Genomic DNA, 23,879 nt, shown 5'->3' with positions numbered 1-23,879 from the left:
CCCATCCTACCCAGTCATCTCATAAACTCGATCCCATACGATCCTCTGCAAAGTCCTTCTTCGCCACCCCAATCTTCTTCTTCCCCTTGCCCTTCTTCTTGCTCGCCTCACCCGGCGGCGTGTGCGTCCCACGGCTTCCAACTTGGCTCTCGCCCTGCTTCAGGCCCTTGACCTCTTGCAACATATCGCGGAATCCTTCTTCAAGTGTCGTCATCCTCGCCAGCATAATACGACTCATGCGATTCGAGTCAGACTCAGTATCGCTATTCTTGCGCCCACGCGCCGCCTTCATGCGCGCAGCGAGTTCGAACTGCGTGGTGAAGGATGCAGGGAGGGCGTTGAGGTTGGCGAAGTTGGGGTTGAGGTTGTTGTCGCCGATGTCTGAGGCGAGGTCAAGAGCTACAGCGTTGAAGGAGGGCTCGCGGTTGCGGTTGGCGAGGGATAGGAAGTTGGCGATGTTGGGCGTGTTACGACCAGATCCGCGAGGGGGAATGATGGCGCGAGGACGAGAGGGTGGACCCATGGCCGCTGGCAGCTTCGGAGTTCGGGCTCCAGCTAGAGTTGAACCGTCCATACGGCCAGGGGTTGCGGTTCCGCTGCGGGTGCTGGTCTTGGGGCGACGCTCGGGTGACATTGACCGTGCCAGTTGCATCGCATCCTTCGTGGGACTGAAAAGCACTGTACTAGTTGAGATGTTACGGTTGTGCGCAGGCTTCTTACGCGCAAGCTTTTTGCTAGGAGAGCCTTGTGCCCCCAGATAGCTCGATTCAGATGTGTTTTGACTCCTCTGAGCTGCCCCGGGAACCACAGCCTGTCCAACGGAAGACTTCCGCGATGCAGTCCTGGCCGGAGTGCGTGCTTGGGACCTAGGCAGCATAGTCATGGGCGTACGGAAGAACTCCTCCTCATCTGAAGAATGATATCCTGTCTTGGGCCGTTGATTTTCCTTAGCAGGGCCTTGAGCTATACGCGGTGTTATCTGAGCTGAGCTTGCGCCATCATCCTCGGCATCATTGTCTTCGTCATCACCGTCCGCGTCAGTCTGCTGCGGAACCTCACTTGGTTCTTCCTCTTCTGCGATCGGTAGTGTGAAAGCATTTACTGCCTCATCAGGATCCGACATAATTGTACGCGTCGAAGCGAGCGGGTGCCTTCGCTTAGGCTGTGCCGCCGTGTTTGAGCGCCTCAGATATGGCCTGCTGCTTTTACGACTCTCCAGCCTATCAAGCACGGAACGAGTATCTTCTTGAGGAGGTTGTTGCTCATCGTCATTTGCCATTTTCCTCATCCAATCAGATACCACGTTACTCGACTTCCTTCTGCCCTGAGGATATTGCGGTGCTTGGATGCTAGAATCACGATAGGGCCGGCGAAAGACTTCTTCAAGGGCCCGATCCTTGTAGAAAGTTGTGACTGACGGCTCACGCAAGCGAGGGCTGAAAAGATCCACGGGGCCACGGATACTGAACGCTGGGACCGGGTCCGCCTGTCTACCGCGCTGTTCTACCAAATCTGTCGGACCGTACGAGAGGTGCGACAGGAGCAGGCGTTCGTAGACGAATATCGTAAACAGGATCGGGATATGAGTAAGCTTGATCACCGACCGGTTCATACGCAGAAACTTCTTGAAAGGCATCAGAAATTTGAGCGGAATAAGTAGCCATCCAATGATGTTCGTCGGAGGAATGTAGGAGAAGAGCGCGTCTGACTTGACCATGGATATCGTGTTGACTGCAAAGAGGAATTGATGCTCCTCGTCTGCGTTCTTGACGACTGCCATGAACGAATTCGTCAACACAGTAACCAGGATAGTCACAATCAAGAAGTGACAGATGAAGAGGAACAAAGCAAGCAGAGCCCGCCCGAGGATATTCATCTCGCCCCAAAGATCCCAGGCTGCGGGCGTGAAGCCCATGACAAGCTGGAAAATGGCATACGCAGCATCAGAAGCTCCCAGGTCGCGCTTGAAGGCTAAACTGAATGCGACGAAGAAGCCGCTACAGCTGATAACGATCAGGACAAGAATCGCAACCAGATCCATAGCCATCATCTTGAAAGCGATGAGCAGTTGTGAGAAGTATCGGTAGTGATCTAGAGCCGAGAAGAGGCGGGGAAAGAGCAGAACGGCCGTGGAGCCAAGAACATCGTAGGCCATAGCAGCGACTCGGGGTTGATCGACATCGGGCATCAAAATGCCATACAGGCGCAGGATGTAATATGCCATGAACATTAGGAGAATGCCCAGATCAAAAGCGTTCCAAACACTCATAATGTAGAGGCCGAAGCCTTGCTCAGAGAAACCGACAATCTCGTCCAGCATGTATCCGGCGCTCCAGAACCAGAACAGGACTTCTAGCGCCGTGATGTCATCCGACTTCTCCGTAAGCACCGCCAAAAATAATCCAAGCATGATACCGAAGGATAGCGTGGAGAACAGGTTGCGGTATCGGGGTACACGTAAACGCGATAGTTTGAAAAGCGAGGCTTCATGGGGGTCGTAGAGGGTCACGGTTCGTCTCAGCAGCGCGGCAGTTGGCGCTTGATGATCATCCTGCTTGCTCGGGGGTGTACGGCGAGACGGGCCTCTTCCAGGCGAGATGTCCTCTGAACTGTGGGGGCTACGGCGATGCGAACTATCGGGCTTGCGATGCAGGTTGTCGGCAGCCGAGTGGAAGACAATGGTCCCCGCCCAGATGGCCTCGAGTTGGCGCACCACCAGTGGGTGTGCGAGCAACTTCTTCGCTTGGGCGCGAATGGCAATTTCCAGAGCCGATATGCGTGCAGAGCGGGGCGCTTGTCGTGACCAATTCATTCCACCTGGTATCTGGGCGCCACCCGTGGGCATCTGTAGGCCTTGTAAGGGGTCGAAGTCGTAGGAGAGCGCATCGATCAACTCTCGCGTGGAGAACTCCTTGAGTAGCCTCATCGCCAGTAGCTCGCATATAAGCGCTCGCGTCTTGCTGACTCCCATGTTGCCGGGGTTTTCCTCACTCTCTTTCCTGAACTGCAAGCAATTCGCAAGGAGGCAGTATAGGGTCCCGCGCGAGAAATGGTCGGAGCGGATCTGCTGCTGGATGGGCTTGACCAGGAACTGCGAAACCTGGGGGGAGCGCAATTGGTCCCATGAAAGAGTCGTTTCGCATCGCTGGACAAGTAATATGCGGATGGCGTGGGTCGTGTTGTAGATTGGTATGCGATCTGAGGACATTTGTTAGCCGAGTAAACAAAGCATACTTGGGAGGAAAGGACATACCCAGGAAAGTTGAGGAGAAGACGGGAAGCAGCGGCCCATCCCGCTGCCGGTCTTCATCCTCTTCGTCCTCTTCCTCGCCCTCATACTGCGCTATATCCTCGGGGTCGTCCTCCTGAGCCTCGTCGCCGCCATGTTGGCGGTTGCGGTACCGATTGAGGGCCGCAAGGAGAGGCGTGGTTTCCGAAGGGTGGCTTTTCTTCGATCGCAGCAGTGAGGCGAACATGGGACTTATCCTTGGAGTTGAGAAGAAGGCTGTCCGTCCGTCGTGGTTGCGGGAGGTGGAGGGAATCAGTAGAGGTTAGTGAAATTAAACATGGGGTTTCATGACTAGGGCGGGCCCCCAAGAGAAAGGATCGTGAATGTGGCGCTTTCCTTCATCATGCTAGACCTCACACCGCTTCGTGCGACCAGGCCGCTCTTTTGCGATCAGATGATGAATTCGTTATCGCGCAGGGCAGCTCCAGGATGGGTGTGAGACTAAAGCGTGGACCGCATCTGGACTTGATTGGCCTGCACACGCGAGCTGCATCCTTCACATGCTAGTTGACGCTCCCCACACCAAGGCAGCCTCACCTTTAAATACTCATGACGTGCTCCCGTTCTGACTTTGCAGACGCGATTGGCGTCGGCCCGTTCTTGACGAGATAGCTCGACGTAGCTCGATTGACTTCTACAGCGTGTAGTGAACAGAGTCTTCAACTCACAAGACTATAGATCTGAGCTAGCTGCGCCTCGATGTGAAATTTCCCTCATCTCCACGACCCCCAGTCCGTACCACCAAGTCCTCCTAGCACGAAGTGGTAAATCTCGCAACCGATCTCCCGATCTGCCTTCACCCCGCGTCTGCGAGGGTGTAGCCGCCCTGCGTTCGGGAAGAAAAGCCCTCTGATATGCTTTCATCTCATTTGTCATGGGCCGAAGCCAGATACCAGAGTCCGTATACGGCTTCTGACCTCCATGTCGTTGTTGAGGTATTTGTCGCAGCGCGATCTGCGTGTCCGACTCTGCGATGCGATCTTCACTCGCGGACAGTCCACCCCGAACCGGACATTTCTACCGTGATTCACGTGACGTCCAGTCTCAGCGTCCGAGTTCGGCTGGCCCAGACGCACCTCATCCCATCCTTCACGAACTCACAAGAATGGTTCCTGTGCTACAGAACGCGCTCGAGTCGTGTATCGACGCGTCTTTGGAAGCAATCGATTGGCAATGACGTCCTGCATGTACCGTTGGACGCGTCGCCGATCTTCTGCAACCAAAGCAATCGTGATTCGCAGCTTTGGCGACCCGCACACCGCATCTTGTCCAAGCGAGAAAAAAGGCCAACATCTGAGGTAAGGGTCAATAGCTTGCATCAGCGTCTGACCAGCTGGCGTGACAAGCTGGGCATGTTGACATGTGAGAGCACCACTACGCTGAGCCCCCAAGAGTGGCGAAGACCTGAGAAATGGTAAACCTCGACACTGGTAATACACGTTCGCAGCCAGTGATGCTGGTTGCGTGCAGGTCTCGGCATGATACCGGAGGGACCAGAAATAATGTTCACTGAATGGTGGGGCGCTATCGATTAGACCCCGCCAACCGGAACGAGCTTGAGCAAAAGTTTTGTGACGACAGAAACTTTGAATCTTTTTTCCTCCCCAACTTCTCTTTGCACACGCAATTGTCTGGCAGTCTCGCTTTTGAAGGGTCCATTAGCCCTCGAGCTGTCTCTCATACCTCTCATTATGGCGCCTCGCGCAGACGAAAGCCAGAACATGGCTCTCGAGCTCCAAGATGGCCATGTCTGCTTTGGACAGAGCTTCGGTGCTGACAAGAGCATTGCTGGAGAGTTGGTCTTTCAAACTGGTATGGTGGGCTACCCCGAGTCTGTCACAGACCCTTCATACCGTGGCCAAATTCTGGTCATCACATTCCCTCTAGTGGGCAACTATGGTGTGCCCTCGCGAGAAGAGATGGACAGCCTGCTGAAGGATGTCCCGGCGCACTTCGAGTCCAAGGAGATCCACATCGCAGGTCTCGTAGTTGCGACCTACGCGGGAGAGGAATACTCGCACCACTTGGCCACCTCTTCGCTGGGCGCATGGCTGAAGGAGCAAGGTGTACCCGCCATCACTGGTGTGGATACGCGAGCACTGACGAAGCGCATCCGAGAGGAAGGTAGCATGCTCGGCAGACTGCTCCAAAGAACCTCAGCAGCCCCCAGCTCTACTGCGCTCACCAACGGTGCTGTCGACACTGCGGCCCTGGTTGACGGTGAAGTCGAGGACTGGAAAGCCAGCTTCGAGCAACTCGAATGGTCAGACCCCAATGCCAAGAACCTCGTAGCTGAAGGTAATTCCATGTTCATCCCGCAGTATGACTTCTTCTGACAGTCACATAGTGTCCATCGAAGAGCCTAAGCTCTGGTCCCCAGACCCATCCACTGCCCTCAAACACCCCTCCGGCCGCCCAGTACGCGTTGTCACAGTCGACGTTGGTCTCAAATACAACCAGCTGAGATGCTTGGTCCGGAGAGGTGTCGAAGTCCTGCAGGTGCCATGGGACTACGATTTTCCTCAGCTCGCTGGCAAGGAGTATGATGGACTGTTCATCTCGAACGGTCCTGGTAACCCCGCCATGATGGAGAGCACAGTCAAGCACATCAAGGCTGCCATGGATGAGGCCAGGACTCCCATATTCGGTATTTGCTTGGGTCACCAACTTCTTGCAAGAGCCGCTGGCGCCGACACACTCAAGATGAAGTTCGGTAACCGTGGCGCAAACATTCCTTGCACCAGTCTGCTCACAGGAAAGTGTCACATCACCTCGCAGAATCACGGTTATGCAGTGGACTCAAAGACACTTCCCCATGGCTGGGAGGAGCTCTTCGTCAACGCCAACGATGGCAGCAACGAAGGTATCCGCCACGTAAGCAGGCCCTACTTCAGTGTCCAATTCCACCCAGAGCACACTCCAGGGCCTCGCGACACCGAATACCTCTTCGATGTCTTCATCAGCACCATCCAGAAGAACTTGGAGTCAAACGAAATCATGTCAAAGCCAGTCGAGTTCCCGGGCGGCACCTTCGAGGAGAACAAGAAGGCCGCACCACGAGTGGATGTGAAGAAAGTCCTCGTGCTTGGCAGTGGAGGTCTGAGTATCGGCCAGGCTGGAGAGTTTGACTACTCTGGTAGCCAGGCCATCAAGGCTCTGAAGGAAGAAGGCATTTACACTATTCTGATCAACCCCAATATCGCCACAATCCAGACCTCCAAGGGTCTTGCCGACAAGGTCTACTTCCTCCCCGTAAACGCCGACTTTGTACGCAAGGTCATCCAGAAAGAGCGACCAGATGGCATCTACGTCACATTCGGTGGCCAGACGGCTCTTCAAGTTGGTATCCAGCTCAAGGACGAGTTTGAAGGCCTTGGCGTCAAGGTGCTCGGTACCCCAATCGACACAATTATCACTACAGAGGACCGCGAGCTATTTGCCCGCAGCATGGAGTCCATCGGCGAGAAGTGTGCCAAGTCGGCATCTGCCAACAACGTCGAAGAAGCCATGCGCTGTGTCAAAGACATTGGCTACCCAGTTATCGTCCGAGCTGCATACGCTCTTGGAGGGCTCGGAAGTGGTTTCGCCAACAACGACGCAGAGCTGCTCGATCTTTGCAACAAGGCTTTCGCTGCCAGCCCGCAAGTGCTCATCGAGCGCAGTATGAAGGGATGGAAAGAGATCGAATATGAAGTTGTTCGTGACTCTCGCGACAACTGTATCACCGTATGTAACATGGAGAACTTCGACCCTCTCGGTATTCATACTGGAGACTCCATTGTTGTCGCGCCATCGCAAACTCTTTCCGACGAAGACTACAACATGCTACGCACCACAGCCGTCAACGTCATCCGCCACCTTGGTGTGGTCGGAGAATGCAACATCCAATACGCTCTGAACCCATTCTCCCGCGAATACTGCATCATCGAGGTTAACGCTCGTCTGTCACGTTCCTCGGCTTTGGCCTCCAAGGCCACTGGTTATCCTCTTGCCTTCGTTGCTGCCAAGCTTGGTCTCAACATCCCGCTGAACGAGATCTCCAACTCGGTCACCAAGGTGACCTGCGCTTGTTTCGAGCCATCGCTCGACTACGTTGTTGTCAAGATCCCCAGATGGGACTTGAAGAAGTTCACTCGTGTATCGACACTGCTTGGATCGTCTATGAAGAGTGTCGGTGAAGTCATGAGTATTGGCAGAACCTTTGAGGAAGCGATCCAGAAGGCCATCCGAGAGGTTGACCCCAACAACCTCGGTTTCAACGAGACTGCTGCGTTGATGGGAATCGATCAGGAGCTTCAGACACCATCCGACCAGCGTCTGTTTGCCATCGCCAATGCGATGAAGAGCGGTTACACGGTCGACAAGATCTGGGAAATGACCCAGATCGACAAGTGGTTCCTTAGCCGTCTCAAGGGCCTGAGCAACTTCGAGAAGGACATGTCAAGCTACAACACAGCAAGCATCACCCTGCCGTTGATGAAGCGAGCGAAGGAGCTTGGTTTCTCTGACCGCCAACTTGCCAAGTTCTGGGACACCAACGAACTGGCTGTGCGTCGTGTACGTATCGATGCCGGCATCTTCCCAGTTGTTAAACAAATCGATACTGTGGCTGCCGAGTTCCCTGCTATGACCAACTACTTGTACCTCACGTACAACGGCACGGAACACGACGTGAGCTTCGATGACAATGGTATCATGGTTCTGGGCTCTGGTGTGTACCGTATTGGTTCGTCCGTGGAGTTCGACTGGTGCTCCGTTCGTGCTATCCGCACGCTTCGTGAGAATGGGTACGTCGATTCCAGCATACTACCTATTATCGAGACACCTACTGACTCTTACCAGATTCAAAACTGTTATGGTCAACGTAAGTCCCCCGAGTGATCCTCTTTGCACGCCTTTGCGAGAAAACGACCGTTGGCCTTGCCGGCGCTATGTCTGAATGGTCTTCGTGTACCTCCAGGCTATAGTTTTGGGTCAACTGTTTAGCCCTCTCAGATTTTGCACCAACAATTCTCTACTTGCATCTGCTGACCTTTGATCTTTAGTACAATCCTGAGACCGTTTCAACGGACTATGACGAAGCGGATCGCTTGTATTTCGAGAACATCTCGCTCGAGACTATCCTGGACATCTACACTCTGGAGAACTCCGGCGGTGTTGTCATCTCTGTAGGCGGGCAGTCTCCCAACAACATTGCCCTGCCACTCCACCGCATGAATGTCAAGATCTTGGGTACATCACCCGAGATGATTGACACTGCAGAGAACCGCTACAAATTCTCACGTATGCTGGACCGCATCTCGGTTGACCAACCTGCCTGGAAGGAGCTCACAAGCATCGACGAGGCCAGGGAGTTCTGCAGCAAGGTTTCCTACCCAGTCTTGGTGCGTCCATCGTACGTGCTTTCTGGAGCTGCGATGAACACAGTGTACTCGGAGCACGATTTGGCGAACTACCTGAACCAGGCAGCCGATGTTTCCAAGGACCACCCCGTAGTCATCACGAAGTACATTGAGAACGCCAAGGAGATTGAGATGGATGCTGTTGCCCGAAACGGTACCATGATCGGCCACTTCATCTCTGAGCACGTAGAGAATGCTGGTGTTCACTCGGGTGATGCTACCCTCATCCTACCACCTCAGGACTTGGACGAAGACACCATCAGACAGATCGAAGACGCTACGAGAAAGATCGGACAAGCACTTAACATAACTGGACCATACAATATCCAGTTCATCGCCAAAGACAACGAGATCAAGGTCATTGAATGCAACGTCCGCGCTTCCCGCTCCACTCCCTTCGTCTCGAAGGTCATGGGTGTTGATCTCATCGAGATGGCTACGAAAGCTATGGCCGGCCTGCCTCTTGTGCCGTACCCTCCTGTCAACATCCCTCCCGAGTATGTCGGCGTCAAGGTACCACAGTTCTCGTTCTCCCGACTATCTGGCGCAGATCCTGTGCTTGGTGTGGAGATGGCTTCGACTGGAGAGGTAGCCTGCTTTGGACGCACAAAGTACGAGGCCTACATCAAGGGCCTCATTGCCACCGGCTTTAGGCTCCCTAAGAAGAACATTCTTCTCTCCATCGGTTCATTCAAGGATAAGCTGGAGATGCTGCCATCCATCGAGCGTCTGCACAAGATGGGCTACAATCTTTTTGCCACGGCTGGTACTGCAGACTACCTCCAGGAACATGGTCTTCCCGTCAAGTTCTTAGAGGTACTTCCAGAAGGTGACTACGACGAGCAGAAAGCAGAGTACTCCTTGACTCAGCATTTGGCGAACAATCTCATCGACCTGTACATCAACCTGCCATCGAGCAACCGCTACCGACGACCAGCCAACTACATGTCTCGAGGATACCGCACTCGCCGTATGGCGGTCGACTACCAGACACCCCTTGTCACCAACGTCAAGAACGCCAAGCTCTTGATCGAGGCCATTGCACGCCACTACGATCTTGAGGTCTCTAAAGTTGACTTCCAGGAGTTCTTCCCGCCTCTTGGAGAGCATGAGCAATCCAACATGGAGCTAGCCAGGCTCAACGGCTCACTGTCCTTGACGCAACTTCTTGCGAAGTCTCCGTTCAAGAGGAAGCACATTACGTCAGTGAAGCAGTTCTCCCGTGCTGACCTTCACTTGCTCTTCACCATTGCCCAGGAGATGCGTCTCGGCGCACAGAGGCAGGGATGCCTCGACATCCTCAAGGGTCGCGTCTTGTGCACTGTGTTCTGCGAGCCCTCTACCAGGACTTCAGCTTCCTTTGACGCTGCCATGAAGCGCCTTGGCGGTGAGGTCATCGTCATCAACGAGTCGGTCTCCTCCACTCAGAAGGGCGAGTCTATCGCCGATACCATCCGCACTCTTGCATGCTACGGTGATGCCATCGTTCTCCGTCACCCGGCTGAGGAGTCGATCGACATTGCAGCCAAGTTCTCGGGAGTTCCAGTCATCAACGCTGGTAATGGTAGCCGCGAGCACCCAACACAGGCTCTGCTCGACATCTTTACCATGCGTGAGGAGTTGGGTACCGTCAACGGCTTGAACATCACCTTCGTTGGTGATCTCAAGTACGGCCGCACCGTGCACTCCCTCTGCGAGTTGCTCTCCCATTACGACGTCACCGTCAACCTTGTATCTCCTGACTCGCTCGGCATGCCCGAAGGAGTGAAGGATGGGCTCAAGTCTCGCGGCCAGCTTAACAAGATCTCCAACGAGCTCACCGCCGACATCGTCGCCTCGTCGGACGTTCTCTACTGCACACGTGTGCAGAAGGAGCGCTTCCCCGACCCCGCAAGCTACGAGAAGGTCAAGGACGCATTTGTCATTGACAACAAGGTTCTCAAGGGAGCAAAGACGAATATGATCGTCATGCACCCTCTGCCAAGGAATAATGAGATTCACGAGGAGGTGGACTTTGACCCCAGGGCAGCATACTTCAGACAGGTGAGTCTCAAATCTACAATATATACGCAACATTACTAACATGCTACAGATGCAATACGGATTGTACACCCGCATGGCTTTGCTCGCGATGGTCATGGCCCCGTAGACCTTCTCATGTACATTCCCTCGATTTTGGATTTCGGCGTTCGGGAAACATAAATCCACACAAAAGCACACTAACAACCTTTTTAAATCTGGCGTTTCACTTTCAAGCATTCGTTTATATACCAATTCTCTCTCTTAGCATTTAGAAAACGCATTAGACTCGGCGTCCTAAAACCACTGGCTCCGTGGTCTTCCATCGTTCCACCAGATTTGGTGGTTCGTTATGTATTGGGTACATGTATGATGTAATAAAATTTCTGCATTTCATGGATGGGGGGAAGCTATTTTATTTTTTCTGGGATCGGTTTTGGGTGGGGTTTGCGCATGTGTAGGCGTACGGGAACTGATCGGGTTTACTTCGGCTTTTATGACGATCAGTTTGGATTTTGGTGCTTTGGCATAGGGACCTGGAAGGCATTGGGCGGCGTTATCAAGAGGCTATTTGAAGCCACAAGAAGCATGAAGATGCAGCCTAATAGGGCTGGAGCATCATTACGCTGCTTTCACTCGCGCGCAGAAAAGCTGCCCCTTAGTATATGCTACTCAACACGAACAATATCGCAACAAACCAGTCAGCCAAAGTCTACCTTTCTTCATTTCCTACATCCACTCCCAATCTCACCCCTCCTCCCCATCCACCCAAAACCTCGGCTGCCCCCCTCCCCAAACAACCAAATGTCTCCCCCCAATCGTCTGCGGCGCAATCCGGTCCATCTCCCGCCACTGCAACTCCTCCCAGAACTCCGCCACACACCGCGCACGCATGGGCATCCAGCCAAAATACTGCTGCGTGTACCGACCCCTACTCACGTAGTTTTCCGTCCGGTAGTCTGCATCCACGCACGTGATGACGGTGTCGGGCTCGTCGGCCCAGAAGGTCTCTGCGCTGGCGACGAGGAAGACACGACGCAGGGGGAAGTCTGAATTCAACGGGGGATCGGTGGAGGTTGTGTTGTATAGCTCGCGGAGCTGAGGGATAGTCAGGGCGGAGAGAGAGGGTTCGGAGCGGGCGTCGAGGCGGAAGAGAGACATAACTTTTTTGAATTGCGCATCGTCTTCTTTGGACTGGGTCTGGGACAAGACGTCGTTGTGTGCACATGTTTGGATTGTTTCCAGGAGTTGCGGCCATTTCTCGTCGGATGAGGGCGTGTAGCATGTGCGGTAGATGGTGAAGCCCCAGTTACGGAGATCGTCGGCGTAGATGTAGTTGTCGCGGTCTATGAGGCGGTGGAGGTGACTGAGCCATTCTTCAGTGGAAGTTGTCATGGGGTGTTGGGAATGCTGTTTTAGTGGTTACTGGACTTGGGCTGGTGGGTTGAGTTGTTTTGAGATTGGCGGCTCGTGAGTTGAATTTAGTCAATGGGTAACTTTGCATGAGTACCTTTTGGAACGCGTGGAACAGGCAAATGGCGGAGATTCTTCATGTCTGCAGAATGGGCTGTAGCCCCATATAAACTAAGGTTGAGGAATAGTGTGGCTGTCAAGGCACCACTTGGCGGCTCCACTCATGCGACCATTTGCTGTTGCGGCACAGTCAAAGGCACGGGCCTGAGTCTTCGTAGTCATTTATGTCTCTCATCAAAAAGTGAGGAAAATTGGTCCGGGATGCTTGGAAAACAGGATGGGGGCGAGCTTGTGTTCGTGCAGTTGAAATTGTTCTTCCAGAGGCGTCTCTCGCGGAACGTGCTTGGGCCTACCTGTACCGATTGATTTCGGTGAAGAGTATATCATCAGCTTAAGTGTTGCCAGGATCGTGAGTAGAGATGACTGAGAGCTCGCCAATGGAGCTATGAATGGATTGACGGTATCAAGTACGCCCGACGCCGCGCATTATATTTTGAGGCAGGATTGAAGAGCTAGAAGCTCATAATTACGTTCCCTTAATCTTCTTCGGAACATGTTCATCATAAAACATCGTCTCTCCACTCTTCCCGCCCTCAAACAAAGCCCAACACCAACTTCGCAACCGCCTCACCACACCATTCCGGCGGCTCAATCATCTCCTCGCCCATCTTGCCCCACGTCTTGAACCTCTCGACCTCGTGATCCGCCATGATGCCTCGATACTTGCCCTTGACCACATTTTCCGGCATCTTCGTATTCGTGAGTTTCGGGTACACACCCTGCACGCTGATGCCTGACTCTTCGTGTGCGAAGCACGAGATGAAGCGTGTTAGCGCAGCTTTGGAACTGCAATATGGTGACCACCCGTGGTACGTGACGTCCTGGTCGCACGCAGATGTGAGGAAGATCATTTTGCCAAAGCCAGCGTTGAGCGGGCGAGCGATTCGCGCGGCTCTTAGGTGTGGGAGAGCTAGTTGTGCCTAATCACGTGTGAGATATCATGATATGGTGAAGGAGTGAGAAGTTGTTGGTTACCATGGCCATTGCACCGAATACGTTGACTGAGTAAGTCATTTCCACGCTTTCCATGTCGAGGTTCTCGATTCGTTGAATTGGCGTGAGAATACCTGCGCAATATACGACTGTGTCGATACCGCCTAGGACATCTGGTCGTATGCATGTGGCTATGGCGTGTTCGCGTTCATCTGGTATCGTCACGTCACCTTCGTGGCCGTACATGCGATTTGGAAATGAGAGCAGTGTTCCGAGAGGTCCAGAAGAAGAATAGTCGATGTCTTTGTCGAAACAGAAGACCTGCGCTGTGGATGTGCGTATTATCGAGATGATGAGGGCGGCGCCGATGCCAGATGCGCCACCGACTACTAGGATGCGCTGAGGCTGTGCCATGATGCAAGTAGAGAAAGCGATAAAGATCAAAGAAAGGGAAGTGTCTGAAAGAGGAATGCTTCTCGAAGTCTATAGAATTGTTTTGGAGAACAAACAAACTCCCGCACGTTGTCGTGCACGTCGCCCCACGGGAAGTGGGGTACCCCTGTTCACTTACACATTTATTGCTGGGGGCGTGACTCGCGGTGCAGAAGACCGTTCGCCAGACACTCGACTTCATACCGCTTCAAGTGCCCTTTATGCCTTCCTCGATACCCTTGATCTGCAGTGCAAGCTTCCGACTGTAGTATCTGCTTATCGCCAGATTCCCTCCCATGAACCACAAACCAGGGTGCCCGCTCTTCTGCCACATCGTTCTGAATTCTCCCTCCTGGTTGAAGCCCCATACATCGCTCACACGATCTGCGACTTCATCGCCAAAGATAAGTCGGGCTTGTGTTCTCATGTTCTGGTACCCTGTTGCAAAGACAATCTCATCCGCTTCGAGCTTTGACCCATCAGCAAATTCAATGCCGTTCGGAAGGATTTGCTTGAGCTCTTGGCCCTGCTTCACTTTGATCTTGCCGTCAATGATGAGTTGCGATGCGCCGACATCGATGTAGTATCCGCCGCCGCGCTGGAAGTACTTAATCAAAAGCCCAGATCCCATTGGCCCACTATCGACTCCGAAACCAACAGCCTTGAGTCCATCGAGGAGCTTCTTGTCGTGCTCAGCCTGCTTCTTGGTGATTTTGATCTGCTGGACTTTAAAGAGCTCACTGGGTATACTCCACAAGAAGAGGTCTGCATCTTCGACAGGCGGCGCATCTTCCTCATACAAGCCTTTGAGACCGATCTCACAAATTGCTTCAGATGAAACAACGCACGTTGTGCTTCGTTGAACAATCGTAATGTCATAGCCTTTTTCGTAAAAGTCTTGCGCGATGTCATGGCCAGAGTTGCAGCAGCCGACGACGATCGCCTTCTTGCCCTTGGAGATCGGGTTTGCGCCGGGGTGCTCGGAGCTGTGGCACAAGCGAGTACCTTTGAAGCTGTCCATACCCTTAATATCTGGCATGTTCTTCTTTCCCGAGTGGCCAGTAGCCTGAATAACGTGTCGTGGGTGTAGAGTGCGCTTCTCCACGCTCCCATCTGCCTTTCGACGCTCGACTTCTACAGTCCATTGCTTCTTGCCTTCATCCCATGAAGCTGATTTTAGGTCCGTTGATGTCCAGGCGTTGAGTTCAAGAAGATTGACATAAGCTTCGAAGAATTCGGCAAGCTTGTCCTTCGGCGTGAAAATCGGCCAATGTGGTGGGAACGGAATATATGGCATGTGGTCATACCACACTGGATCATGTAGTACAAGTTGGTGGTATCGCTTGCGCCAGTTGTCGCCGACGCGCTCGTTCGAGTCGATCATAAGCGCGGGGACGTTCAACATTTTCAATCGCGCGGCAACTGTCAAGCCACCTTGTCCTGCGCCAATGATGAGCACCCTGGGATTTATGTTCTCCTTCTCCGACTCTCGTCGCTCTTTCCAGTTCTTTCTTGCAGGATCGCCACCATGCTTTACGCCCTTTGTTCGCCGATGTTTTACTGGTTCTTCATGACCCTTGAGCTCCTGCAATGAAGTATATATAGTGAACACTTTCCATTGCCCATCCTCTTCGGCGAGATTGACGACTCCCTCCCCACGGCCCACCTCGGTTTCAAAGTTTACGAAGAATTGAATACCGTTGACGTCACCCCACCCATCAATTGGTCCAAATTTTGGAGCACGGAAGGCTGAACTGCGGTCGACTTCAATCTTTTGCAGTTGAACTTTGGCTTCGTCAAGCAGTGTCTTGATGTTCTGGCTACCCTTGGACGTTCGAAAATCCCATGTCAGTGCAAGGTGATCTCGCCAGTAACCCTTCTCTGCAAGGAAGAGCTTCGCGGCGGCACTATTATTCTTCTTGGAGATTGCTTCGTTTAGCTTTGTGACAATGTCGTCTGCTACTTTGTTGGCATCAACAGAGTTATTCTTTGATGATTGTGGGTAGTCCGCAATTTGTATGTTAACGGAACCATATTCGGGACGCTGGAACATGAAGTCAGTACTCATCATGTACTTTGGGAAGAAGGCTCACTTCGCTAGATGCGATTGATGCGTCTCCAACACCCATGATCTCGTTCTGGGGCTAGCGTGTGCGTGGTGCTGTGCTACGACGTAAGATCGAGTGCTTGACAATGCTTACAATAGCTCGTCGGTAGTTTGAAAAGGCTGGAGTGTGCTTTTATAGGCTCCTATCAATACAATAGTATTTGCGCTCCCCAACAGCGCGGCCCTCGGGATGCCGTATGGACTTAAATCACGGGGTCTTTCCTAATGCGGGGATGCCCAAGCGAGTTGCGGGGTTGGAGTCGCTCCTGAGAGGTGCGCGCTTCTCCACGACTCCAACCCCCAAGCTTTAATCAGCCACGATGCCTGCCAAGAATCCGGTTCGAAGGGACTGTACATGTCAGAGTGATAATCTTCCGGTGCTTCTTCTTACACGGGTTGCCCAATTTGGTTGTTCCATGCTCGCATCGAGCACGACGCCATGAAGCCTTCCTTTCGTCAGTCGCAACACCTATGAATCGGTCAGATGCACATTCTCCACACGCACACGGACCAGTGGGGAGAGTAGAAAACTGTATGGAAATATAGCACATTGATCCTCTCTTCATCTTCCGCTCTGTGTTCCGAGTTGCGCTCATTCGACAAAAGCTTTGCTCCACATCTGACACCTGCAGCATGACCAGTATGGAAATACAACAACGCGCCGCAGTCCAAGCCATCCGGATCAAGGGGCGTAGCGGAATCCTTCCACGCCTTCCAATGCTGGTCTACTCCCCCGGTCTGCCATTTTATTCAGGCGCTTTAGGTACATCGACATGCAGAATGTCACAATCGAGTACACGCACTGCATCGCAACGGTCGCCCACATACCTGGGAGATATTGCTGCTCTGTATTAACACTTGGCATGAGATTAAATCACAGGAAAGGAAACTCACTGGCGCATCTTTGGTCTGGAATATTGTGCTTCCTGTCACGCCACCAGCTGCTCCGATGGATATCATTGCGGCTGCGACAACGGCCCATTTCTGCACCCTTGCTGTCTGATTCTGGCCATATGCAAACGAGGCAGGGACATTGGCTTGCGTACCCCATGTCGCAAGGAACAAGCCAAAGTATCGCACGCCAGGCGGACCACCGTACAGAACAATCAGCAATCCGGCAATAGCAACAACAGACTGACCTATCAAGATCGGCCAGCACATCCGAATCTTGTCAGATAACCAAGCTCCTGCAAGAGATGCGAAGACGGTGAAGACGTAGGGCGGGGAAGATAGCAACTGTGCCTTCGCATACGAGAAGCCCATACCGTTCCTCAGAATTATGGGTTGGAAGAAAGCCAGAGAGTAGACGCTAGAGGCCGCGACGAAGTATTGTACGCAGCTAACGTCTGTAAGTCTTGAAAGTTCAAGTCAATAAAGGTAGTACTGACTATACACCAAGTTTCCAGTCCATAAGCATCCTCATCATTTCGCCGACGGTGGCATGTTCTCTATGAGCCCCTTCTTTTCCATAGTCACGCGTGTGACAGCAATGTGCTTCTGACGCTCGGTCAAAAACTTAACCTTCTCCGGAACTGGAACTGTCAGATCGTGGGGCCAGAGCATAGCGATCTCAGCTTACATTCAACCAGAAAGAATGGTGCATTTAGTCCCGCAACTATCGTCACGACTCTCTCGATTATGAAGATCCAGCGCCATCTACCGGCGGAGATATCAGTCTTGGATCAAAAGGCAGAGGGACAGTATAACTACTCACCCACGCAATGCCTCAATATAATGAGGGTTGGTAATAAGGACGTCGCGCAGGTCAATACCACTGTGTACTAATTTTCGATCTATACCTCTTTTAGGAAAACGATTTCTGATTTACAGTTCTAGCAGAAATTGCAGCGTATAATCTGAAATTTAGCTGCCTGCGATATAAGTTTTTGTTTTAGACAGATAGGGCTTAGATTCCTGGGCGATCTTAACAGTTAGAAGGTCTTAAGGTTTTAAGAACGATCGAGGAGCTACTTGATAAGATTCAACTGAAGTGAAGGTTCGTGACGGCGAATTAAAAGTACTCTGATCCCAATGAAATGATAGTATAGCTAGACTAATGGCACGTCTGCTGAGTGGTGTTGAGAACCCTTTTATAGCCTCCGAGATCTGGGTTGAGCACAGACTCAATCACGCACAGGGCTTTACCCCGTGCACCGGCACAATAGCTCGATAGCTTGTATTTTGTCAAATCCAATCTTTCTCCACACTCTTAATCGATCCCTCAAAACTGCGCACAATCATAACCCCCGCTCCTTGGAGCACAAAGTCTCCCCTGGGGACATTGATTGATCAATCTCCCATGGTACCCAGTGCAATACAGCTAAAAGGATAAGATACTTAGTTTAATATTATATAATGATCCATGTTCAACTTACAATTTTGGTACCATCGCTACTGCATGCCTAGTAATAAGTTAGTTATGTAGCATTTAGTAGACGATTATTAAAATCTCATACACCGTATTGTCCTGAACTGCGTGTGCACTGTCCTGATGCCGAGCTTATAGCTAAGGCGGCAGCTAGAAATCCCGCGTAACTAAATCGCATTGTAGGGGACACTTTAAGAAGCAAGATTGATAAGGTTTAGGTTAAATAAATAGTATGGCGTGTGGATGCTGAACCTAACAGTTGTAAATAACAGAAGGATGGTGGACAGATATCACAGGATGGGGTTACAGACCTTTAAATACTCCACAGTCTTGCTAAGATTAACAAGAACTCTAGCGTCTTTAAAAATTTGCCATGGCAAGGAAATAACCACACCGCTTAAACAGGCAGGCCCGAATGAACTCCCTAGGGAACCGCTATGGGCACAAGATAGTCTAGGAGTAACAAGGGAAGAAAATAGCGTATGGCTTAGCCGGCTTAGCCGGCTTACGCCACGTATCGTACGGAGATGATCTGCCTCCAGTTACGTTGCATTAGTACCTCTAATGTTGATGTTAGATGTGGGCGGAGGATAGAGAGGAGGAACTGGTTGATCATTCTATAGAGTAGAGATGTGTATTTATATATGTGAGATATATGTAAGTATATGACGTAGATGGTAGGGGAGTAAAGGTATGCGAAAGTGGTAGAAGATCTGATGAGAGCATTGGGCTGACGCATGGATACCCAGCCGTGCTGGCTGACATTAGATAATAGCACTGTTGCTGGGAAGTTGATAGAAAGTTGATGCCAACTTGCACAGTGTAACGACGCAGGCAAGACAAGAGATCCGAACTCGGCGTGGTCTTACTTAGAGGCATATGGGAGTGCGTGGGAGAACTGTGACCTAAGATCAATTGACACCTATAGGTCTTGTACGAAAGGATTGCAGAAAACTACTAAGTTATCTACAGGATCAGCTTGATTAGGTACACCTGATGACTTCGCTGCCTTGCCCCAAGATCCGGATGATCCGGAGTCGGACCGGATGCAATGCGTGGGTGACGCAGAGGCGATGCGCACACAGAATCCGGGTGCGCTAGTGCGACCCGGCATCTATGAGAAACAACTACGCCATATGAAGGCTTGGCACCCCCTAGGTGATCTCACAAACCGTGGATAATTAATTATCACTACCCATCATCTTATTGCTGTCAGATAACAGCAGTGTTGCTGGAAAAGTTGACAGACAAGTTGATATCAACTTGCACAGAATCCGGGTGCGCTAGTACGACCCGGCATCTGCAAGAACCAATCAGAGCACAGGAAAGCTTAGCACGCCCTCGGTGTGCCCAGAACCGTAGACAGAAGAACACATAATCAATCATCAGTACCCATCAATATTATTATCCTTGTTATCAGTGTTTCAGATGAGAGTGAAAATCTGACAATTGCCTATTTTCATCAGTATTCCATATAAGAGTGAATATCTGACAGTAGAACTTATCGTGACGGCGCGATTCGTGCTGTTCCTAATGTGATGGGCCAGGCTCAGTCCGGATAAGACTCGGCTGTAAGCCTCGGAGGTCGGAACGCCCTTCCCCTTCTGATCCTCGTTGATAACCTCAGTTTCTCTTCTTCCCGGCCCGATTGCGGATCAGAGGATCGCAATATTGTTTTCCGTCCTGAACTCTTAGGTATATACAGAAAGCCACGTAGCTCTCTGTCAATGCAACTACAGCACCGTGTCCGTGCGTCAGATGCGCATGATTATCAAATGCGCAACCTAATAACACAAAAATTTTATCAAAATGATGCTGTAGAGTCATCAACAATAGTTATTATTACGAGTTTTTGTAAAGGTAAAGTAGTTAGATGCTTGCGATTAACATGAGCTACTTGTATCTATCTGGAAGGTTGACGTTGCGGCCACGGCGGGTAGTTGCTGACGGCGGCGCTGATGCAGCCCCTGATAGCTCCTTCACTCCTGTAGTAGCAACACTACGTTTCTGGCGCTTGGGATTTTGACTAGAGCTTCTTGACGCCATGCGCTTACTGTTTTAGGCTGTTTGGATAGCTTTTCTAGAGTCACGGTCTGCTTTTTTACGTGCCCGCTGAGCTATCTTTGTCTCTCCCGCTCCACATGCTTCTCCTAAGCTATTTGAAGTTTGTACAGCCTAGCTACCATCGAAGTTAGCAGAGGGAGAAAATAGGATGATAGAAAACCCTAAAAGCAAGAGCACATCCTCCATCGAAAGTCTCTAGAAGTTATTGACGGACACAGCTCAAGCAATACCAAAGACCTGGAACTAGAGTTATTACAGATTTCAATTACCAAATGTACTCCATTTGAATGCAGAATTCAACACCGTTTTCCGAGCATTAAGGTCTGAGTTGTACCAATCTTCGTTTTCCAGCGCAAGCGACATTTTTGTTAGATTTGGCAGAAGTTTAAGTTTAGCTTCCGCAAACACCCTAATCACATTATGAATATCTCAGCTATAAGCTCCTGCTAGTGTCGAGCATCTGTTAATAAGCTCCAATTCAATCAGCCTTTTCGGGAGTATTTCTTGTATATATCTCCCGTCGTTAATAATTGCGAATATGCCTATTGAGAAGCGTTCCAGATATGTGAATTGCGAGAGGGAACGTATTGGCAAGTTCTTAGAGAGGAAGTCCTCAGAGGAAAATAGATCTTAGCTTTGAAGTGTTAACGTTCTTGTGGAAAGGTAATAAGATTTTTATCAGCAAGTTAAAGTCTTAAGTTACTAAGAGGTTTTCGGTATTCTAAAACGCATAGTAAGTAAAGTCTATGAGCGGAGTGCAGGAATATAGAACCTGCCTAAGTGTTTGTCCTAATATCCTCGCGTTAGGCAACGCTAATGTTAATACGTTGTTTAATCTTAGTTAAAACGCTGAACTTATAAGTCCTTTATCTCGTTATAAATAAGTAATAGATTCTATCTGCAATAACCTTAGAGTTAGTAAGCTAAGAACCTTAACTAAGTTACGCACTAAGGAGAATAGATCTTCTAGATTAAGCTCTTAAACGTTATATAAGAAGAGTGCTTCTATAAAAGATATAGTAATCTTTAGTATTAGTAGTGTTTAAAAAGGTTGCTTTTAGCGCAGTGCAGCATTAGCTCGCTCTGAGCGCGCGGAATCTGCTCGGATTCTAGGCCAGGATTGGCTAAAGCCCAGATCCCAACCACCCGCTAACCTTCACACAATCCATGGATTTATGCGATGTGCGAACCGTGTTAGTGAGGCATCAACGACACGCAAATTTAAGCCAGTTTCGTAGCTATGTTCCTACTGCCATTTGCTACAGCGGATGTCAATCTGTACTCTCGCGTCAAACTTCTTCACAGCAGCAGCCGAGCGGCTGTGCTGTCTCAGTTCCTCTCTTGCGGTTTGCTCGGGCGTTCTACGGCATATCACGTACAAAAGGGTGTACTTTCCCAGAATACTTTCCTTTCTCACAGCCACAGGTACTGCCAAAGAAGCTTCTCTCTCACAATGACTAAGAGACACGATCACATCGCCTTTCCCTGGCTCTCGTTGCCTGCAGATATCTGTCTTTTGGTGCTTGACGAAATATCAGGCCAGAAACATCGTGGCTGGGCTCAGTGTGCAGCCGTCTGCAAAGAATGGCAGGCCATTCTTGAACCCAAGAATTTTTCCCAGCTAGCATTGGAGCCATCCTGTTTAGACAATCTGGAAACCCTCGTTATCCGACAAAGGCCTCTTGTCCAGCACATCTGTCTCAATATCGACCTTCCTGGATACACCTGTCGCTCTTGTGAACGAAGTGACACCATGTCCAGTCGTAGGCCTACTATTTTCAGGAGGGCTATCCTAAGGCTCTTTTCTATCCTGAGTACCTGGCAGCCTACAGGTCGGTTGACACTGGAGCTGAGTGCATCTTCACCAAGTGACTCACAACATTGGTTCAAGAACTACTGTTTTGGATCTGGACATGAAGACACAAGAGACTGGACCCAACAGGAGAAAGCCATCAATTGGCACGACCCAAAGCACGGCTGGGTTTATGGTCAGCAGGTTAAGACTCCCGATCTGCCCGCTTTCATGCGCCTCTTCTCTCCGCTCTGCTTGAACGTCCCCCAAAATCTCCCTGTCGTTCATGCCGTTACAAGCTTCTGCATACGTCGACAACTTCGACATGAGCTGTTTCCCCAAGTACTAAAGGCCTTGTGGGATAAACTCCCTCGCCTAGAAAGTATAGTCTACGAGCTGTGGCGTGCCCGGCGACACTACTGCCAGATTGCATGTGCATATGGTACGTTTGACCTTATTTCATACCCTTATGTGGGAGAACCCCTCCTCCCGAACCTATATCAAACACGTGTGCAATTTCCCTCTGACATGTTGATAGAACTAGCCTTCTTATTCCAGCGCAGTGTTCCAAAACATGTCAAAAGTATATCTATCTTCAAGGACTTCAACAATCAACTTGCACTGGCACTGAATAACGCTACGCCACATTTAGGCCGAGATATCGAAACTACCTCAGCTGTAGATCTCGCGCTAGCCAAAGCGTTTGCTGCCAAAAGTCGCCATCTGGAGCACCTTTCTATTTCATACATGATCGATGCGCAGCATTTTTTCACCTCATGCCAGCAGCTACCATGTACCTGGAATATCCTGCAGTCGCTGACACTCACATCATCCACACTGGCCCGGACGGTTCCTCCTCAAAATATTTACACACTGTTGCAAAACGCCAGTTCGATTGCGCTGAAGATGCCGAAGCTCAAAACCATGGTGCTCTGGAACAGTGAATCGGGACAAGCCTGTGCGGTAATTTACCAGAAGCACACTGCAAGTGCAAGGGCTACACTTACATGGCGTGGTACATGGAATCTTGAGTTCAGTGATGATGTTGTTGAGTCCTGGAAGAAGGTTGCCCCTGGTTCCTGCTACCTACGGTTGGAGAAGGAAGCATTACGCGACAGGGATATCAGGTCTCATGGCGATGCAATTCATCATCTGCGCTTGCCTGATGGAGTTGTTGATTCAGCATCACTATGTCAGATACGTCACGAGGGAATGATGCAAAGAATGGCCTGATCAGTGTATCTGTACACATTTCTATCTACTTGCTGGCTGGTCTTGGCTTCGCTGACCAGCCCGCGAACAGGTTGTGCTACTGACCAATCCTAAGCAAGGCATGTGCACTTTAGAACTAGAAAGCTAAAATTACGTTATCTAACATCTTCTCGCCTAGGCACTGACAATAGCTAACAGATGACTATTTCTGTTGTGTAACTGGGAGCTCATGTACAAGCGTTCTTGAATCGCCTTGCCCCACTGGGAGCTCATGTGTGATCGCCTCCCCTTGCATCTCATATCGTTGATGCTGTCCATGGTTTGGAGCCATGTGCACCTGTTTTTCTGTGCCCATTTCCCCTGTTTGTACTTTCATGCCTTCACTATCCCCTCTCCGATCTCGTCGTCTTTTCCAAAAGAAGAAACCCATCATCAGAAGAGCAATTACAGCTATAGGCACTCCGGCGCCTATTCCGGCCTTTGCACCTGTTGATAGACCTGCCGACGGGGAGCTGCCCGTTTGCGCAATACCAGAGGAAGTAGGGGCACTCGAAGAATATGCCGACGCGTTCGATGGTGATGCTACCGAACCCGGATCAGAAGTCGGTGTCATGGCAGCGGCTCTCGACAAAACCTCCGCATCTGAACTCTGCCAGTAGATTGGGATTCCATCTCCGTGCACACTGGTATCCGAGACAATCGTGTTCGTCATCGCTGGCTGTCTGGAA

The 23,879-nt window shown here is 51.0% G+C and overlaps 8 protein-coding genes across 8 annotated transcripts; 2 read left to right on the top strand and 6 right to left on the bottom strand.

Annotated features, from left to right (window-relative positions):
• Positions 1-19: 19 nt before the first annotated feature.
• Positions 20-3,476, bottom strand: SNOG_08507 (hypothetical protein; the record flags this gene model as incomplete). Its single annotated transcript, XM_001798766.1, has 2 exons — positions 20-3,198; positions 3,254-3,476. 2 exons carry the CDS (start codon positions 3,474-3,476, stop codon positions 20-22), a joined length of 3,402 nt encoding a protein of 1,133 aa, XP_001798818.1.
• Positions 3,477-4,980: 1,504 nt separating this feature from the next.
• On the top strand, positions 4,981-10,840 carry SNOG_08506 (hypothetical protein; the record flags this gene model as incomplete). The annotated part of the gene is made up of 4 exons (XM_001798765.1): positions 4,981-5,587; positions 5,637-8,095; positions 8,335-10,734; positions 10,784-10,840. 4 exons carry the CDS (start codon positions 4,981-4,983, stop codon positions 10,838-10,840), a joined length of 5,523 nt encoding a protein of 1,840 aa, XP_001798817.1.
• A 373-nt stretch (positions 10,841-11,213) lies between these two features.
• SNOG_08505 (hypothetical protein) lies at positions 11,214-12,105 on the bottom strand (the record flags this gene model as incomplete). The annotated part of the gene is made up of 2 exons (XM_001798764.1): positions 11,214-11,246; positions 11,650-12,105. 2 exons carry the CDS (start codon positions 12,103-12,105, stop codon positions 11,214-11,216), a joined length of 489 nt encoding a protein of 162 aa, XP_001798816.1.
• A 564-nt stretch (positions 12,106-12,669) lies between these two features.
• SNOG_08504 (hypothetical protein) lies at positions 12,670-13,590 on the bottom strand (the record flags this gene model as incomplete). The annotated part of the gene is made up of 2 exons (XM_001798763.1): positions 12,670-13,163; positions 13,219-13,590. 2 exons carry the CDS (start codon positions 13,588-13,590, stop codon positions 12,777-12,779), a joined length of 759 nt encoding a protein of 252 aa, XP_001798815.1. The 3' UTR covers positions 12,670-12,776.
• A 226-nt stretch (positions 13,591-13,816) lies between these two features.
• On the bottom strand, positions 13,817-15,676 carry SNOG_08503 (hypothetical protein; the record flags this gene model as incomplete). The annotated part of the gene is made up of 1 exon (XM_001798762.1): positions 13,817-15,676. One exon carries the CDS (start codon positions 15,674-15,676, stop codon positions 13,817-13,819), a length of 1,860 nt encoding a protein of 619 aa, XP_001798814.1.
• A 346-nt stretch (positions 15,677-16,022) lies between these two features.
• On the bottom strand, positions 16,023-17,141 carry SNOG_08502 (hypothetical protein; the record flags this gene model as incomplete). The annotated part of the gene is made up of 6 exons (XM_001798761.1): positions 16,023-16,064; positions 16,107-16,184; positions 16,265-16,453; positions 16,544-16,561; positions 16,610-17,054; positions 17,104-17,141. The coding sequence occupies 6 exons, from the start codon at positions 17,139-17,141 to the stop codon at positions 16,023-16,025; spliced, it is 810 nt and encodes a 269-aa protein (XP_001798813.1).
• Positions 17,142-17,734: 593 nt separating this feature from the next.
• On the bottom strand, positions 17,735-18,372 carry SNOG_20100 (hypothetical protein). Its single transcript, XM_001798760.1, has 3 exons — positions 18,172-18,372; positions 18,091-18,117; positions 17,735-18,035 (listed from the first exon to the last, which is right to left on the bottom strand). Exons 1-3 carry the CDS (start codon positions 18,259-18,261, stop codon positions 17,937-17,939), a joined length of 216 nt encoding a protein of 71 aa, XP_001798812.1. The 5' UTR covers positions 18,262-18,372; the 3' UTR covers positions 17,735-17,936.
• A 3,228-nt stretch (positions 18,373-21,600) lies between these two features.
• On the top strand, positions 21,601-23,172 carry SNOG_08501 (hypothetical protein; the record flags this gene model as incomplete). Its single annotated transcript, XM_001798759.1, has 2 exons — positions 21,601-22,381; positions 22,478-23,172. 2 exons carry the CDS (start codon positions 21,601-21,603, stop codon positions 23,170-23,172), a joined length of 1,476 nt encoding a protein of 491 aa, XP_001798811.1.
• Positions 23,173-23,879: the final 707 nt, after the last annotated feature.

Source organism: Parastagonospora nodorum (genome assembly GCF_000146915.1).
Source record: "Parastagonospora nodorum SN15 chromosome Unknown scaffold_13, whole genome shotgun sequence".
NCBI lineage: Eukaryota > Fungi > Ascomycota > Dothideomycetes > Pleosporales > Phaeosphaeriaceae > Parastagonospora > Parastagonospora nodorum.
Note: the sequence above shows the minus strand (reverse complement) of the source record. Positions and strands in the feature narration are given on the sequence as shown.